The sequence below is a fragment of the Hibiscus syriacus genome, unplaced genomic scaffold (genome assembly GCF_006381635.1).
Source record: "Hibiscus syriacus cultivar Baekdansim isolate YM2019G1 unplaced genomic scaffold, ASM638163v2 tig00110187_pilon, whole genome shotgun sequence".
Taxonomy (NCBI): domain Eukaryota; kingdom Viridiplantae; phylum Streptophyta; class Magnoliopsida; order Malvales; family Malvaceae; genus Hibiscus; species Hibiscus syriacus.
Window position 1 is genome coordinate 845430 of NW_024062618.1, and position 17444 is coordinate 862873.

Here is a 17444-nt window from a genome sequence, read left to right on the forward strand (position 1 = left end):
CCAAAAAAAATTAGATCACTGGTTCAATTCTCAGAATTTTCGAAAATAAATTATCATTTTTAACTAGTAAAACTAATGACACATTAACAAAAATATTAAAATAGAATGATATTGATAATTTTAGGACTGATATAGAACCTTATAAAATTTAAGAACTAATTTAAAATAAGAAAAATTAGCTGACCTTATTCCCATATGTAATGGGGTGCCACCATGGGACTCGATCCCACGACCACAAGGTTAAGAGCCTTGCGCTCTACCAACTGAACTGGATGGGCAATTCAAGATAATAGCTTGAATATTGATATCAAATATTATAAAAGTTAAGAACTAATTTAAAATGAGAATAATAATTTGAAGACATCTAATACAATTATCTCTAAATTAAACTATGAATAAACTTATTGTAAAATCGAAACAATATTAAAAAGTATAATTAAAAGTTATATTTTTTTATCAACTGGTTGGTTCAAGTGGTAAGCAATTATTAATATTGTTTAAATTGGTTTCGAGTTTGATGCTTTGTGTATACAGTAAATTCTCACTGGGAGACACACCTATCAAAGTCAAGTGTGCAACACGAGTTGATCCAGATTAATTAGGGCAAAGTCCTAGGAAACCAGGAGGGTAACAAATTTTTTTTTCCCTTCTAAACTGAATACGATAAATAAATGGAAGACAAATGTAGCTAATCTTAGCTACCTTAAATTCAATGATAGTCATGCCTAACATAATAGGCGAAAAATGTAGGGTTCAGTACTTTCGTATTCCTTATAAATTTAGATAATCTTAGCTATGGCCAACCACTGAGCTTATGTATTTGTAAAATGCAACATTAGCAAAGCCTTTGTGGGTTTGAAAAATGCAACAATTAGTGTTATAAAATTATATGTATTTTTATTATAGTTCTCAGTATTATATTATGTGATAGTTCTCAGTATTATATTACGTGAGTTATATATTTTGTGTCTATTCTATGCTTCCAATAAGTGGTACTTGAGCTTGGTTCAAGTTCACGTCATAATAAGATGACAAACATAATTTAGTCACAAATTTCAAGATTGACAAAGACGAATAATGACAATTAGAGTATTCAAATAAAGACTCTATTTAGTTCTTGAAACATCATCGAATAATGATATATCAAGCCCGAAAATATAACATCAAAAACAACCCTAACAAATTAATTAAGAGAAAATAACACTAAATGATACTTGTAAAGAAGACAATAAGACACTTTTGTATTCTTCATGGAGTGTATGGATCAACAATTGAATAAATTTCGAATGCGAAAATTAAAAAACCAAGCTTGAGAAATTTTGTAAAAAGATCACTTTAAGTGGTAGGAAAAAAAGTTTCTCTACAATCATTAATAGCTAAGTTTGAGATGTTAAAAATGAAAAATCCAGAAAATATCGATGAGTACATTAATGAAACCTATAGAAAATGATTGAAAATAGATGTATAAACTCTTGACGAGGTCATAATGAGATAAAGATTTTAAGATCGTTGATATAAAAATTTAATTATGTGCTCGTTGCAATTGAAGAATAGAAAAATTTGTCTTAAATATCGATCGTTGAGCTTGTGAGATTACTTCGACCCTTGAGTAGGAAATGAAACAAAACAATAATACTAGAAATTTGGAGCAAGTTTAACGTCAATGAGAGTGAAGGCAAAAGCAGCTACTCATAAGACATAAAATTATGATGGATACCATGAAAGATACAAAAGTGAATAAGGAACACGTGGACGTGATGGTCAATAATATGTTAGCGAGCAAGTATTGGATACCAAGTCGTGGATGAGGATTTAGAGGTTGAGGTAGAGTTAATTATCAACAACAAAATTAATCTCATATACAAAGCTATAATTGCAACAAGTATGTTTAATTTTTTTTACTGTGAATGTTAATCTAGTTATTATTAAATAGTTGTCAAGTAAATAAAACATTATCGGGAACCGACTCAATCGGCAAAAACCAACTTAAAATAAAAAGATAATGTAACATCCCAAATTATGGGTTAGTGACCAAATTGTAAAGTTTCAGAATTTGATGACTAAAGTAGAAGAATGAAGTAGTTCAATGATTATTGGATATATATGATGAAGGTTATTTAGTAATTATTAAAGGAAATAAAGGGTAAAATGGTCATTTGATCATTTAAGGAAAAAATGGAATTATATACACGTGGAAAGGGAGAGAATTCTCCAGAATTCTCTTCTCCTTTCTTCTTCTTCTTCACGTGGAAGCCAAGAGCAAATGTAAGTTTGATTTAGCTTTTGATTTCTTGAAAGTTTTAAGTTGGATTTGAGTCTTTGAGGGTTACATAAGCTTAAGGAAAGCTTATATAAGTTTAAAACACCAAAGAGATAGAATTAGAAAGGAATTTCTATTAAGGGTTTATAAATGAACTTTTGTTATAGAAAGGTTTTTGAAGTTCTAAAGTTGGATTTGACTTGCCATCAGCTTAATTAAGAAGTATTAAGTGTTAGAATTGGATTTGAAACATGTGGAAAATAGGGTATGATTCTTGAAATTCCTAAAGAGGAGAGGATATTAAGGTTAAAGATGAGATAAATGAATATTAATGAGTTTAATTATGTATATGAAAGTTAGGAATATGAAAGGGGTTGAAATATGAAGGATTTAATCCAAAAAGAAGGATTTTTCGGGTTCAAAAAGAGGTTCTGGGCAGAGTGCATCGATGCATATTCATAGTGCACCGATGCATCAATGTTAAAACCCAGAAATTGTTTGAAGGTGTATCGATGCATTGGTAGTGCATCGATGCACTCTTTTAAAATAAATACATCGAATGCAATTTGTGCATCGATGCATAAGTAGTGCATCGATACATCCCATTAATAAGGAAACATCGAATGCAATTAGTGCATCGATGCTTAAGGAATGCATCGATGCATCCCAGTAATAATACAACATCGAATACATTTTATGCACCGATGCATCAGTGGTGCATCGATGCATACCTTCATTAAAAGATGAAATTGACTTTTCTCTTGGTCTAAAGAGTGAACCATTAGAGTATATTAGTTATAATAATACTAATATAGATCTATGTATGATGATGTAGATATAGAACGTGATCCCGTTCCGGATCAATTGAAGGATTATAATCGAATCAAAGCAAAGCTAAGGTGAGTGCACATTCTCTAGTATATGAGGTTCAAGGGAAAATAAGACTTGTGATAAGTCTATTTTCAATAGTGAAAAACATGAATTCATAGAAGTATGTATTTGTTATGATTTATATATGTGCATGGGTATATGTGTTATTGATATGAATATGGTAAGTAAAAGGGATTAATGGTGATGATAAGAATAATAATAAGGATAATGAAGTGATAGGTATATGTGAATATAGGTATTGATATGTTTTGTATGTATTGTAAGATGATATGTCTATGTGGTAACATGAAAAGATGACAATGAGTTACATGTCATATGAACACACATGAGAAATGTTATGAGCCATATGAAAGAGAAAGTATATGTGATACATGAGGGTGAATCCTATGTGACATATGAATATGAATTCATATGAAAAGTGACATGAATTACATGAAAGAAACTACGTGATTACATGTATATATGAATGAAACCATGAGATTATATGAATATATGATATGGTTACATGAATATGTAAAAGGATATAAAAGATAATGCCCATGTTATGTGTCATGAGAGCTAGGGGTATAGCTGGCATGCCAAGAGTCGAGGGTCTATGTGGTCCTTCGGGATATATATGTATTCTTTGGAACATGTGTAAAGTCTGGTGAGACACATACTTGATCCCTAGTATATGTATATGATTCTTAAGGAGTGATATGTGGTCCTTCGGGATATATGTATTCTTTGGAACATGTGTGAAGTCTGGTGAGACACATACTTGATCTCTAGTATATGTATATGATTCTTAAGGAGTGATATGTGGTCCTTCGGGACATTATTATATGGCACTATGGTGCAATTCTACGCGGCACTCCGGTGCAATTCTACGTGGCACTTCGGTGCAATTATATGAGCTGTGGTGACAGCATTAGTGCACAACCTCTATGTACTCGCATATCTTTAGTTCTCACATGAGTATCATGGGCTATTAAATAGATAATATTAATAAAGTGATAGGATAATATGTTTGTTCCCTTGTGGAATTTCATGTGTGATATTGATTGTACAAATGGTAACTTATAAGACTATATGATGAAAGGAATCAATGATAGTGATAAAATAAGAAAGAAATGAAGATGATAATATAATTGATTGGGTGTACGTGTTTATGATAATATATATATATATATGGTTTACATGACATGGTATGTGTATGTGCAATTGGTTATGGTATATGTTATATGATATGGACATAAGAGATCATATGAACATGAGATAAGATATATGACTGATAAGGACATATATGTATGCATATATTCGTTACATGTAAAAGTATGAGTGGTATGAAATGATAGTAAGAATTGTTTAGGTATGATTATTAGTTACCGTTTACCTTATAAGTTTTTATGCCTCACTAAGTCTTCGACTTAGCGTGTGATTGTTCACACGTAGGTTTTGAGAAGAGTAAAGAGTAATGCGGAGCAAGACAGGTCAGTTCTCCTTACCAAATGTCAGATCAGAAAATATATGTACTGGTTATAAAGTGTAGTTGGCATGTAGTCTAAAGATATAAATTGTATGAACTCTGATATATTTTGTAAACGTTTTGAATGAGTTAACTGTTATCAAAGTTTTTAAATTACTCACTATTGTATAAGAATAAATGTTTGAAAAGTCAATGTGACACTTCGGACTCGTATCCGAGTCGGATACGGGTTGGGGGTGTTATATTTAATGGTATTAGAGCTACGGTTTAGCCGATTCTAGGCTTAAATCGAAGTCAGAAGTGTTTTAAAAAGTGTACATGCCAACTCAAAGTGAAAAATTCTGATCTGATAGTGTAAGGAGTATGCTGTCTTGCTAATAAAAAAATAGATTATTATGTGATAATAGAAGTATGATAATAAGAGCTTCGAAAGAAGTGAAAGGTAATAAACCTGAAGGTAATAGCATTCACCTGCACTGGCCAGGCAGGGAGAAGAGCGAACACCTCAGGAAATGCCTGTATAAAATTTGGAAAATTATTCTTCATGATTGAAGAATGTTCTGATGTGTTTTCAATTTATACTTCTTTAACTCATAGAATGAATGTATCAAATTAGTTGATAAAGTTGCGAGTACCCAAGTTTAAGGGTGGATTTGAGGAAGGTTCTATTGTTATAGACCTTTGGTTGAATGATATGATATAAGGTTTTCATTTCTTCAAAGTGGAGATGTTGAATTGAGTAGTTTTGTTACTACTTTGGTAAGTTAGAGTATGGTGGACAATTGTCACCATAAGAACGTTAAAAGATTAAATGATTAGAATTGTATAAGAGTTCAAGAATAAGTGCATTGATGACCAGTTTATAAAACAGATGAAACTGGAATACACGAGCTTGAAACAAGGGAATTACACCTTGTATGAGTATGATTATAAGTTTATTAAGCTAAGCAGAATTGCTGCTGAGTTAATTCCGACTGAAAATGATACATGTGATATTTTGTTAGGACTTGCGCCTTAAATTAAAAGAGTGTTACTGGTTTTGAATTTGTTATCGTTTCAAGAAATGTTTAATTGTGTTAAAGCTTTAAAGAGAAAAAGCTCAGAACGAAAAGTTTGGAGAAATAAAATCTTAGATGATTAAGAGAATTAGTGTTTCATAGAATTTTAGCACCATCAAAGAAAGGTAGAGATTCTGGTTCAACTTTAAACCAGACATGAATTAGTTGTATTCTCCGTCAGAGAATCAAATCAGATGAGAGTTCGACAGACTCCAACAGTAGGGTTGATCTTGAAAGATTAAATAAAGAGTTAATTGAGGATAAGTCAGGGTTAAAGACAACCCTTGTGAATTGGGTTAAAAGCTCTTTTAGAAGTTATGTAAATCGAAGCAGAAAAAGTATTGAAATCTGGTGATTTTTTTTAAACAAGTGGAGAAAACATAAGTATAAGAATGGTAAAGAATAAGGTTTTGTGCGAGTAAAGTTGACTATCAAAGTAATGAAAATGTGATAAGGAGTGATAGTTATGGATAAATATATGTGATATAAAAGAGCATGGGATTATGAAGAACATGATATGGTTTAGTTATGTATAAGACAATGCGGATTATAAAAGGATAAATGGATAAAGATCAAGGAATGGATTAAGTGTTTTGCTAGAAATTAAATAATGTGAAGGATAAGAAGTATTTTAAATGTATCAAGTGAGGTAGATATTGTTTTTGTATTTAAGATGGAAAGAGTTAGCGTGGGCTAACAAGATTATGGGATGGAATGTATTGAAATTACAAGATTTCAAGATATGGTAGGTTATGATAACCAAATATGAAGTGAATCTGGATACAGTTGTATACTGTGATTATAGTAAAGTGATAGAGTGAAGGAAGTGAGGATTCAAATGTTTGAGTAAAACTAAGGATTGATAAGAAGAGTTTAAGTATGGGTACATCAATGATCAGTTTATAAATAAAGGAAGTTAGAATGTTAAGCTTGAATAATGGAAGTGAAATGGTGTATGAGATTGAATGTTTATTTGATTAGTTGAGTAAACTATTGTTGAAATAATTTCGACTGCAAAGAATGTATATGAATGGTTCGATGAAGGTAATAAAGGAGACAAGACATAATACTGTATATGAATGAGAGTATGGGTTCAATAAGTGAATTACACTGGGTTGATTTTAACTGAAATGATGTGTAAGATTAATTTGATCAGGGCTTACGCCCTAGATTGAAAAGTTGTTATTAATTAGCTGTAATGGCATGGATGTTAGAATTATCAGATTTGAAGGAAACATAAAGTAAGTTAATCAAATGAGATACGAATCTGGATGTGGTTGTATATTTTGATCATATAAATATGATATAGGCAAGGAGATAAATATATGAGAAATTGTTTAGTTATGCAAAGTGTATGTTTAATCAGTTATGATGAAGATTTAAGGTTATGTTTCTTGGTCAAGTGGATGTAGTCAGAGAAATGAATAAAGATTTATATGTATTAAGGAAGTTTTGGAGTCAGTCAAGTAAGGATGAAATAAAAGTTTGGTGATTCTTGAAAGACAATTGAAGATTGGCAAGGAATTTTGATTATGAGTTTGAGTAATAAGAATTAATGTTATTGTCTATCTGATAAGTGACATGATAGGAGATATAAAGTAAAAAGGTAGTCGAATAATTGAAAAGATAAGAACCAAGTTATTAAAGATGATACAAAAGATTAAGTTCAGAAAGCAGCAGGAGAACGTTAAAAGATATGTCCTTTTCAGGATGTACAGTGAAAATTCGAGGACAATTTTTTTTAAAAGGAGGGGAGATTTGTAACATCCCAAATTATGGGTTAGTGACCAAATTGTAAATTTTCAGAAATTGATGACTAAAGTATAAGAATAAAGTAGTTCGATGATTATTGGATATATATGATGAAGGTTATTTAGTAATTATTAAAGGAAATAAAGGGTAAAATGGTCATTTGATCATTTAAGGAAAAAAAATGGAATTATATACACGTGGAAAGGGAGAGAATTCTCCAGAATTCTCTTCTCCTTTCTTCTTCTTCTTCACGTGGAAGCCAAGAGCAAAGGTAAGTTTGATTTAACTTTTGATTTCTTGAAAGTTTTAAGTTGGATTTGAGTCTTTGAGGGTTACATAAGCTTAAGGAAAGCTTATATAAGTTTAAAACACCAAAGAGATAGAATTAGAAAGGAATTTCTATTAAGGGTTTATAAATGAACTTTTGTTATAGAAAGGTTTTTGAAGTTCTAAAGTTGGATTTGACTTGCCATCAGCTTAATTAAGAAGTATTAAGTGTTAGAATTGGATTTGAAACATATGGAAAATAGGGTATGATTCTTGAAATTCCTAAAGAGGAGAGGATATTATGGTTAAAGATGAGATAAATGAATATTAATGAGTTTAATTATGTATATGAAAGTTAGGAATATGAAAGGGGTTGAAATATGAAGGATTTAATCCAAAAAGAAGGATTTTTCGGGTTCAAAAAGAGGTTCTGGGCAGAGTGCATCGATTCATATTCATAGTGCACCGATGCATCAATGTTAAAACCCAGAAATTGTTTGAAGGTGTATCGATGCATTGGTAGTGCATCGATGCACTCTTTTAAAATAAAAACATCGAATGCAATTTGTGCATCGATGCATAAGGCATGCATCGATGCATCCCAGTAATAATACAACATCGAATACATTTTATGCATCGATGCATCAGTAGTGCATCGATGCATACCTTCATTAAAAGATGAAATTGACTTTTCTCTTGGTCTAAAGAGTGAACCATTAGAGTATATTAGTTATAATACTAATATAGATCTATGTATGATGATGTAGATGTAGAACGTGATCTCGTTCCGGATCAATTGAAGGATTATAATCGAATCAAAGCAAAGCTAAGGTGAGTGCACATTCTCTAGTATATAAGGTTCAAGGGAAAATAAGACTTATGATAAGTCTATTTCCAATAGTGAAAAACATGAATTCATAGAAGTATGTATTTGTTATGATTTATATGTGTGCATGGGTATATGTGTTATTGATATGAATATGGTAAGTAAAAGGGATTAATGGTGATGATAAGAATAATAATAATAAGGATAATGAAGTGATAGGTATATGTGAATATAGGTATTGATATGTTTTGTATGTATTGTAAGATGATATGTCTATGTGGTAACATGATAAGATGACAATGAGTTACATGTCATATGAACACATGAGAAATGTTATGAGCCATATGAAAGAGAAAGTATATGTGATACATGAGGGTGAATCCTATGTGACATATGAATATGAATTCATATGAAAAGTGACATGAATTACATGAAAGAAACTACGTGATTACATGTATATGTGAATGAAACCATGAGATTATATGAATATATGATATGGTTACATGAATATGTAAAAGGATATAAAAGATAATGCCCATGTTATGTGTCATGAGAGCTAGGGGTATAGTTGGCATGCTAAGAGTCGAGGGTCTATGTGGTCCTTCGGGATATATATGTATTCTTTGGAACATGTGTGAAGTCTGGTGAGACACATACTTGATCCCTAGTATATGTATATGATTCTTAAGGAGTGATATGTGGTCCTTCGGGATATATATGTATTCTTTGGAACATGTGTGAAGTCTGGTGAGACACATACTTGATCCCTAGTATATGTATATGATTCTTAAGGAGTGATATGTGGTCCTTCGGGACATTATTATATGGCACTACGGTGCAATTCTACGCGGCACTCTGGTGCAATTCTACGTGGCACTTCGGTGCAATTATATGAGCTGTGGTGACAGCATTAGTGCATAACCTCTATGTACTCGCATATCTTTAGTTCTCACATGAGTATCATGGGCTATTAAATAGATAATATTAATAAAGTGATAGGATAATATGTTTGTTCCCTTGTGGAATTTCATGTGTGATATTGATTGTACAAATGGTAACTTATAAGACTATATGATGAAAGGAATCAATGATAGTGATAAAATAAGAAAGAAATGAAGATGATAATATAATTGATTGGGTGTACGTGTTTTATGATAATATATATATATGGTTTACATGACATGGTATGTGTATGTGCAATTGGTTATGGTATATGTTATATGATATGGACATAAGAGATCATAGGAATATGAGATAAGATATATGACTGATAAGGACATATATGTATGCATATATTCGTTACATGTAAAAGTATGAGTGGTATGAAATGATAGTAAGAATTGTTTAGGTATGATTATTAGTTACCGTTTACCTTATAAGTTTTTATGCCTCACTAAGTCTTCGACTTAGCTTGTGATTGTTTCACACGTAGGTTTTGAGAAGAGTAAAGAGTAATGTGGAGCAAGACAGGTCAGTTCTCCTTACCAAATGTCAGATCAGAAAATATATGTACTGGTTATAGAGTGTAGTTGGCATGTAGTCTAAAGATATAAATTGTATGAACTCTGATATATTTTGTAAACGTTTTGAATGAGTTAACTGTTATCAAAGTTTTTAAATTACTCACTATTGTATAGGAATAAATGTTTGAAAAGTCAATGTGACACTTCGGACTCGTATCTGGGTCGGATACGGGTTGGGGGTGTTACAGATAAAATAATTGACAACAAAACAAAGCAAAATGAACAAGAGAGAAGAAGACAGCTTCCACGAACCTCCAACCAAGTGATGGAGAGATGAAGATCAGTTGAAGAAAAGAAAATTAAAAAAGTTCATATATATATTAAGCTAAGGTGTTTACAAAGTAGTATTTGTTCTAATTACTCTCAACCATTTGACAATGAACGATCAATCACTCTTGCAATTACTGGTACTCGAACTTATGACCTCTAGAAACATTAACGATTCTTTTAACCACTAAGGTAAGTTGGTTCGTGTTCTCACATTTTTCTCAAAAAATATTTATATCAAATAATCATGTGTAGCTAAAAGGAACTATTTATAGAATTAAATGAAATAATTTATGGTTAAAAATTTTGGGGAAAATTCACATGTAGATATTAAAAAGTAAAATCATGATTACTCAAAATAATAAAGAAAATGAATATATATCATATGCTTATTATGTACGAACTTTAAAAAGCAACATCATAAACCTTAACCAACTTATAGAAAAAGAAATGGGTCCAAAGGAGAATTGATCGGTTTATATGAATATGAAATGTTGTTGTGATATCTACCATAGGCATCTTAGATAATCAGGCTTGAAGCTAATTTTGACCCAAAACGTTTTTTTACCTCAACATAAATAAACTTAGTTAATATTTAATTTAACAAAAATATTAAGTAAAAGAAATTTATATTAATTATGGTTATTATGAACTGCATTTTTTTTTAAGGTTTGCAAGACCAGGTATTATACAAGAATCAACATAACCAACTATAAAGCAATTACACAATCCACAAAGAACATATTATATATTTTGAACTTTGAGAACTCTTGAAGCGAACTATTGATGGCATGTGAGACGAACGTATAACTCATAAGAGACTCTCTTGATTTGTCCAAGATAAATATAATGTTATATAGGTAAATACTTATACATAGAACCATAGCTATCAAGTAGATAAATTAGATATATTGCCAAATATGCTCTAGGATTTTGATAGAGCTGAGATCCTCAGTGGCTGAAATCCGTGCTTGAGACATGCTTCCCAAACTTTGTCAATGTTTGAGATGGTGGAACCACATTCATGCTCCTCCCACCCTTCTAGACCACGCACTATCCCGGCTATGCGCGATACGCTCATCACTCTCCTAGGCAGCCAATTCTCACAAGAATCCACGTTCTCAAGGGCCCTGGGAGTCTGCATTGCTGGTGTGGTGTGATAGAAGCAGTCTTTGCGCAATCTTTTGGGTGGAAATTGCGAAAAAGGTATAAAAAGTGTTCCTTTGGTGGCCTTTCTTTGCTCTTCTTCGGTCATTTCATCTCCCACTAACCATATCTGCACCATATCTACAATCCATCAGCACATTTTACACTATCAAGGCTTAGCCTTGAAAAGATAATTGACACTTTCATTACCTTGTAAGAGCTATAACTCTTTGACATAACCAATTTACAGTCATACTTTGTGCCAAATGACTTATCAAGCTTCTCATATTCATCCTCACGCGATACAACAACCTATAGTGAAATAAAATTAAAAATTGTGATATTATACATAGTCGAGAATTTGACGAAGGAGGCACTGTCTTTTCGAAATACCTGAATGCCCTTCTTGCATAGGGCAAAGGCGACAGCAACAGCGACCTTAGTCAGCTTGCCTCTAAGAAGTAGTTGGGTTATTCCTTGTGGTATGCTGTTCAGAAGAACTGCCACTGCCAAGCTACTCCCATCCACTAACTTAACTTTAAGCTTGGGGTGCTTACTTACATACACCTCGCCATACTTGTTCAGCTCTTCACTCTGCACAATATTTCATTTGATGTAATTATCGCAGGATCATAGAGACAGATTATGGGATGAAAGCGGAGAAAACTTGCCTGATTCATGAGGCCGAGGCTCAGCACACTAGCACCTTTTTCATCAGCCTCTAGTATGGCTTCCTCAATAAAGTTTTTGATGGATTCCTTTTGCCCTTTCAAGCGGTACTGAAAATCAATTACAGCATTGTTAACTATTAAGACATTTTTGTACTTTGGTTGCACCAACTTGTAACAAAGGTTTCTAACCTGTAGTTCGTACTTGGGTATGGCCCATGTCTGCAATTTGATTTTATCAAAACGATTCCTTTCAACAACAAAAGTTCGACCATAAATCCAAGTAAGCATCATGGTCCACAATGTAACAGGCCAGAGCAACCACAAGTACCAAACTGATGAGTATGGTTTAGAGGCGAAGGAGGCAAATCCAACGCGAAGATGATAGATTGATTCAGTTGTGGTTAGGTGCGTCAGATGGACAACGTCTGGGGATTCCTCTTTTCTTTTGAGTGAATTTTCATACAAAGATTCCGAAGTTTTGTCCATCGTGCCATACATGTAATCATAGATCGGCATAAACAATGAGTAGTTGGTCCTGAAATGTGTATGATGTAACGAGTGGAACCTGCAGAAGTATTCCACTAAAAGTTAATATTATTTTGCATTAAGTAGACATTTAATTTTTCTATTATGTTGGGACAATTAGTGCTAGAATTCCTTAAGATTTTCTAAGGTTCACAGCAAGTACGAAATCAATTAGGGAACATTGATTAGGTAGGCCAAGGACAAAAAGTAGATGAGATATTAGTTGAGAACTGGGCCACTTGACTGACAAATCCAGCAGACATGCTTTCAAAGTGAGAACAGATACTTTTACAAAAAAAGCCACGTTATTTTAATACAAGGAGTTTGATTATGAAGAGAGAGCGAGAGGGAGGAAACTTACGATGGAGTGTACATTAGGTACTTGAGAGGAGGGAAAACGGAGAAGATCCAATTGGGAATGAACTCGAAGTTGCAATGGCCCATGTTGTTCATCAAGTCGATGTAAGTGAGGTAGATACCGTAGGCGACGATGGATCCAGTCCCAGTTACAGCAATTGTCACCATTGGTATTGCGAACAAGAGAAAGTATGCTATGTGCTCTGCAAATGGATGAATCACAGCTGCAACAGCCAACAAGCAAAATAATGCCTCAGTTACATGTTAAACTAATAATAAAGTTTGAGCATCAGTTCAACGGAGAGGTGCATACAAGTGATAGGCTCAGTGACAATGGAAGAATGGTGATGAGAGTGGTAGCGAGAGTAAAGATAATGATGGTGCAATGCTCTATGGAGCCAGTAGTAAAGGAACTCAACAGGGCCGGCATGGAGCAACATGGCGATAATCACCCCATCCATTCTCCATATCGGTAAATTTGAAGCTCCTGGAATGTACTTGTTGCCCAAGTAAAATAGGATCCCATTGAACAATATTTGATCATCCCTGGAATAATATTCATCCTCAACAATTAATATCCACTTTCAGAAACAAAATGTAACTCACCACTCATATATATTATATTACCAGTTCTTTTCCCTGTCAACTTGGTCGAATTCGATACCCTTGTCCACGATCCTGTTGGCGCCTTTGGCGGTTCGATAACGAGAAAGGCTGATCCAAATCTGGTTGTGCAACATTCTCCATAACATGAACGGGATTACCACAAGGTTGGTATAGTCCCACTCCTTTGCATCCTTAACCATAATATAGTATATGCTCTCAGTAATCCAAGGAGCCAGGATTATGTACTGTTCAAATCCATCCAATAACAAAACATGTAAGTTCACGAGAGAAATATTGAATAGTTAAGAGAGAAGATTAGGAGATCATCTTACCTTAAAGCTTCCAAGAGGCTCCCATGGCCAAGCAGTGAGGATTCCTGGTTTAGAAGCCATTCTTTGCTAGCTGCAGATGCCTATGGAAAGGGTTCTTAAGACTAGTATATATGGTGCAATCAAGCGGTACTGTAGTCTGTAGCCACGTCAAGCAAAATAAAGTTCAATCCAACAGGCGCTGCAGGTGGACACGTGATCGTCTTCTTTCTCTGTCTATGTCAGATAAGAGAGCCTACGTTAAGAGCAACATAAATATGAGAAAGTTGCCGGCCACATTACTATTTTGACAGCTAATCTTAACTCGAAATTTATTGTTCTCAACTGCTTCATCAGCTGGTTCTGATCCAATTATAACTCCACTTCGCTTCAACGTTCAATCCCTTATCATTTCAAACAAATTTAACCCAAGCGGTGGCATGTGATATACATCTCGTCTCAAAACTTCCATGGTCATTTCGGTTAAGTAGTGCACCAGCTACCAGCAGCAGAAGAAGTATTAGCACCATCTGATTACCTCAACAGATTAGGGAGCAAGCCAAATAAACGACATAGTTGTTGCAAATCCACGTCGTTTACTGAGTGAACATATGATTAAGATTAATAATAGAAAATGAAGATATTTTTATAAGAAGGAAAATAGATTTTTTTTAATCTAAAAGTTTTAATTTCAACAATTGGTTTTCACTATTAAACAATACAAAAATTTTATAAAAGTTTTAAGCTTTATATTATATAAGTAGACATTAATCTTATTGTATGATATTGTTCAATTAAATAGTTGTGCAGTTTCGTGGTGAAGACGCATCATTAAAGATAATTTCAAGTACAGTTAAGAGTTATACAATTATATTTAAATATGACACCATTCTCTCTAAATCTCGTCAAATTCCAATATAAAATATTTTGGAGTAATAATCATATAAAACTTTTCTTTTTGCTAACTTTCAATTTGATCCTCAAGCCTCTTATTTTATTTATCGATTTTCAATATAATCTCAAATCGAATTATCATTTCATTCAATTGACATAATTAAATTAAACAAATTTCTTGATGGTTAAAATAAATATTTTATCCTCAAAAAATTGGTCATCATACTCGAAAAAAAAATTGATTTGATAAATTAGGAATGTTACAATTTTTTTCTTAAAAAAATTCCTCGAATTTTTACCTGAAGTAAACGAATGTGGATATTGCTCTTACATATGATCTTCTAGATCTCAAGAAACTTTCTCGGAATTATGATTTCTCCCCCAAAAAAATTGCTAACATAGTTTTCTTATTTTTATTTCTTAAGTCAAAATTTCAATCGATTCTTCCTCGTATTTCAAACTATGCCGAGTTTCCACTTATTTGGTTTGAGTTACATGAAACAGATCAAATTTGTATTCATAAAGCATCAAAATTTGAAATACATAATAAACTTAGCTAGAGAGATAGAGTTAATCGATATGAAGGAAGCGATTCTAAAACTATAAACAATTCTCCAGAAAATTTAAAAGAAAAATAGAACTTCTACATTATGTATCTCTCACATTTTCTTAACACTTATATTTCATAGATATCAAAAAAGTTAAAAATGAACCTTATTGTGTTTGATAAAATATTTTTTTAATTTTATCAAAGAAACCTTTGACCCGAGTAAATTTTTATTATATCATGCTCCTAAAGACTTCTTGAATGATGTGTCTCATAATCATTAGATTTATGCGATTTTAACGATCTCAACTCTCAAAATCTCTTTTATCAATAGAGATACTTTTTTATAATGAGAAGTGTAGGTTATTTCTCCCTTAATGCAAGATTTATGTCTATACAATCAAGCATCATAAGTAAATGCCTTTTGCATTTTTTGAAAGAGAAAATCGCCTCAGTGACCAAAAAAAAGTTATAATATACGATTTTAACCAACTTTTTTTGGATTTGCCAAAATGACCAACAAAATCGCAACGCGAAATAAAAATCGCAACGCGATCCCCAGAATCGCAAATCAGTTTCCAGAATCGCAAATCAGTTTCCAAAATCGCAACGCGATTCTTGAAAATCGCGATGCGATAGTACAAATTCGCATTGCGATTTTCCAAAATCGCAACGCGAATATGAAAATCGCAACGCGAACACATAAATCGCAACGCGTATCCGTAAATCGCAACGTGTATCCGTAAATCGCAACGCGTATGGGTAAATCGCAATGCGTATCCGTATATCGCAACGCGTATCCGTAAATCGCAACGATAATACATAAAATCGCAACGCGTATCCGTAAATCGCAACGCGATATTTAAAGCGCCATTATAATCGCTACGCGTATTTTATTTTCAAATTACAAAAAGAATATTAAGACAAAATCCCGTAATCGCAACTCATAACCTAAAACCTAAAATCACAACTCAGTCCCATCTCCATCTCTCACTCTCTACGGCGAAGAAATCCGTCCCCATCTCCGAAGATTTCCGTCCCCATCTCCGGCGAAATCCCTCACAACCATTCACGGTCAGAAATCCCTCACAATATTCAGAAATGGAAAATCAACCTCCGAGGGTTAGTTTTTTTAATTATTTTTATTTTGAAATGTTTGCATTATTGTAGGTTTTTCATATTGAAACTGATGATAAGTTTACTGGTCATTTCAATAATAGATTAACCATTTCACTTAGATTTCATTTCGCGTTACGATTCTCTCGTTGCGATTTTCATTTCGCGTTGCTATTCTCTCGTTGCGATTTTCAAGTTAGTATTTGTCTTTGTCTTTGTTCTGTCTTTTGGTTGAAGTAATGCAATCCATTCAAGTTTCAATTTGCAGAAGAGTCGCAACGAGATAAATGAAAATCGCAACGAGAGAATGACTGTCGCAACGAGAGAATCGCAACGCGAAATGGAAATCGCAACGAGAGAATCGCAACGCGAAACCAAATCGCATTGCGATTTTCATTTCGCGTTGCGATTCTCTCGTTGCGATTTTCATTTCGCGTTGCGATTCTCTCGTTGCGATTGTCATCTCGCGTTGCGATTCTCTCGTTGCGATTTTCATTTCAACCAAAAGACAAAACAGTGTTGCAAATTTTAGTTTAAAGAATAAACTACTACTTTTTATGTTTATTGTTTTTGGTATATCTTCACAGTGTAGTTTTTGGTATATCTAACTTGGTATGTTTATTGTTTTTGTAGAAATTTTTTTCGGCTCAATTGACCTTGAGAAATAAAGTCAGCCTGGCCACTACAATTGCAAAGAAGCTTTCACCTGCTCAAAGACAATTGTTTGAGGAAACCTGCTTCGGGCCATGGCTGAGAGTACAGCATCCGGGTGGAGATGCTAATTTGACCCATTTGTGGCTTCAGACCATGACATCAAATCTACCCGACAGTATACAACGTGGTGAGGAAGAGATATGGTTTCATTTTCCACCAGCGTATACTTGCTTTGGGCGGAAGGAGTTCTGCTTAATCACTGGTCTACGATTCGGACACGATGATGTAGGCCGGTACACTCGTCATAT

At 33.3% G+C, this 17444-nt stretch overlaps 1 protein-coding gene across 2 annotated transcripts in view; it reads right to left on the bottom strand.

Moving 5' to 3' along the window:
* The window catches only part of LOC120217571 (very-long-chain aldehyde decarbonylase CER1-like), a 28921-nt gene extending 14868 nt beyond the window's left edge, over positions 1-14053 (bottom strand). Inside the window, exons 1-9 of one of the 2 annotated variants that reach the window (XM_039214656.1) lie at positions 13950-14053; positions 13639-13862; positions 13325-13557; positions 13016-13235; positions 12319-12694; positions 12130-12237; positions 11852-12052; positions 11669-11770; positions 11124-11588 (exon numbers count right to left, since the gene is read on the bottom strand). In XM_039214656.1, coding sequence (XP_039070587.1) covers positions 11238-11588; positions 11669-11770; positions 11852-12052; positions 12130-12237; positions 12319-12694; positions 13016-13235; positions 13325-13557; positions 13639-13862; positions 13950-14009 — 1875 coding nt within the window. In that variant the 5' untranslated portion in view covers positions 14010-14053 and the 3' untranslated portion in view covers positions 11124-11237. Of the gene's footprint in view, positions 1-11123; positions 11589-11668; positions 11771-11851; positions 12053-12129; positions 12238-12318; positions 12695-13015; positions 13236-13324; positions 13558-13638; positions 13863-13949 lie in introns of those variants that run through there. The other variant, XM_039214653.1, reaches the window with a different exon arrangement.
* Positions 14054-17444: the final 3391 nt, after the last annotated feature.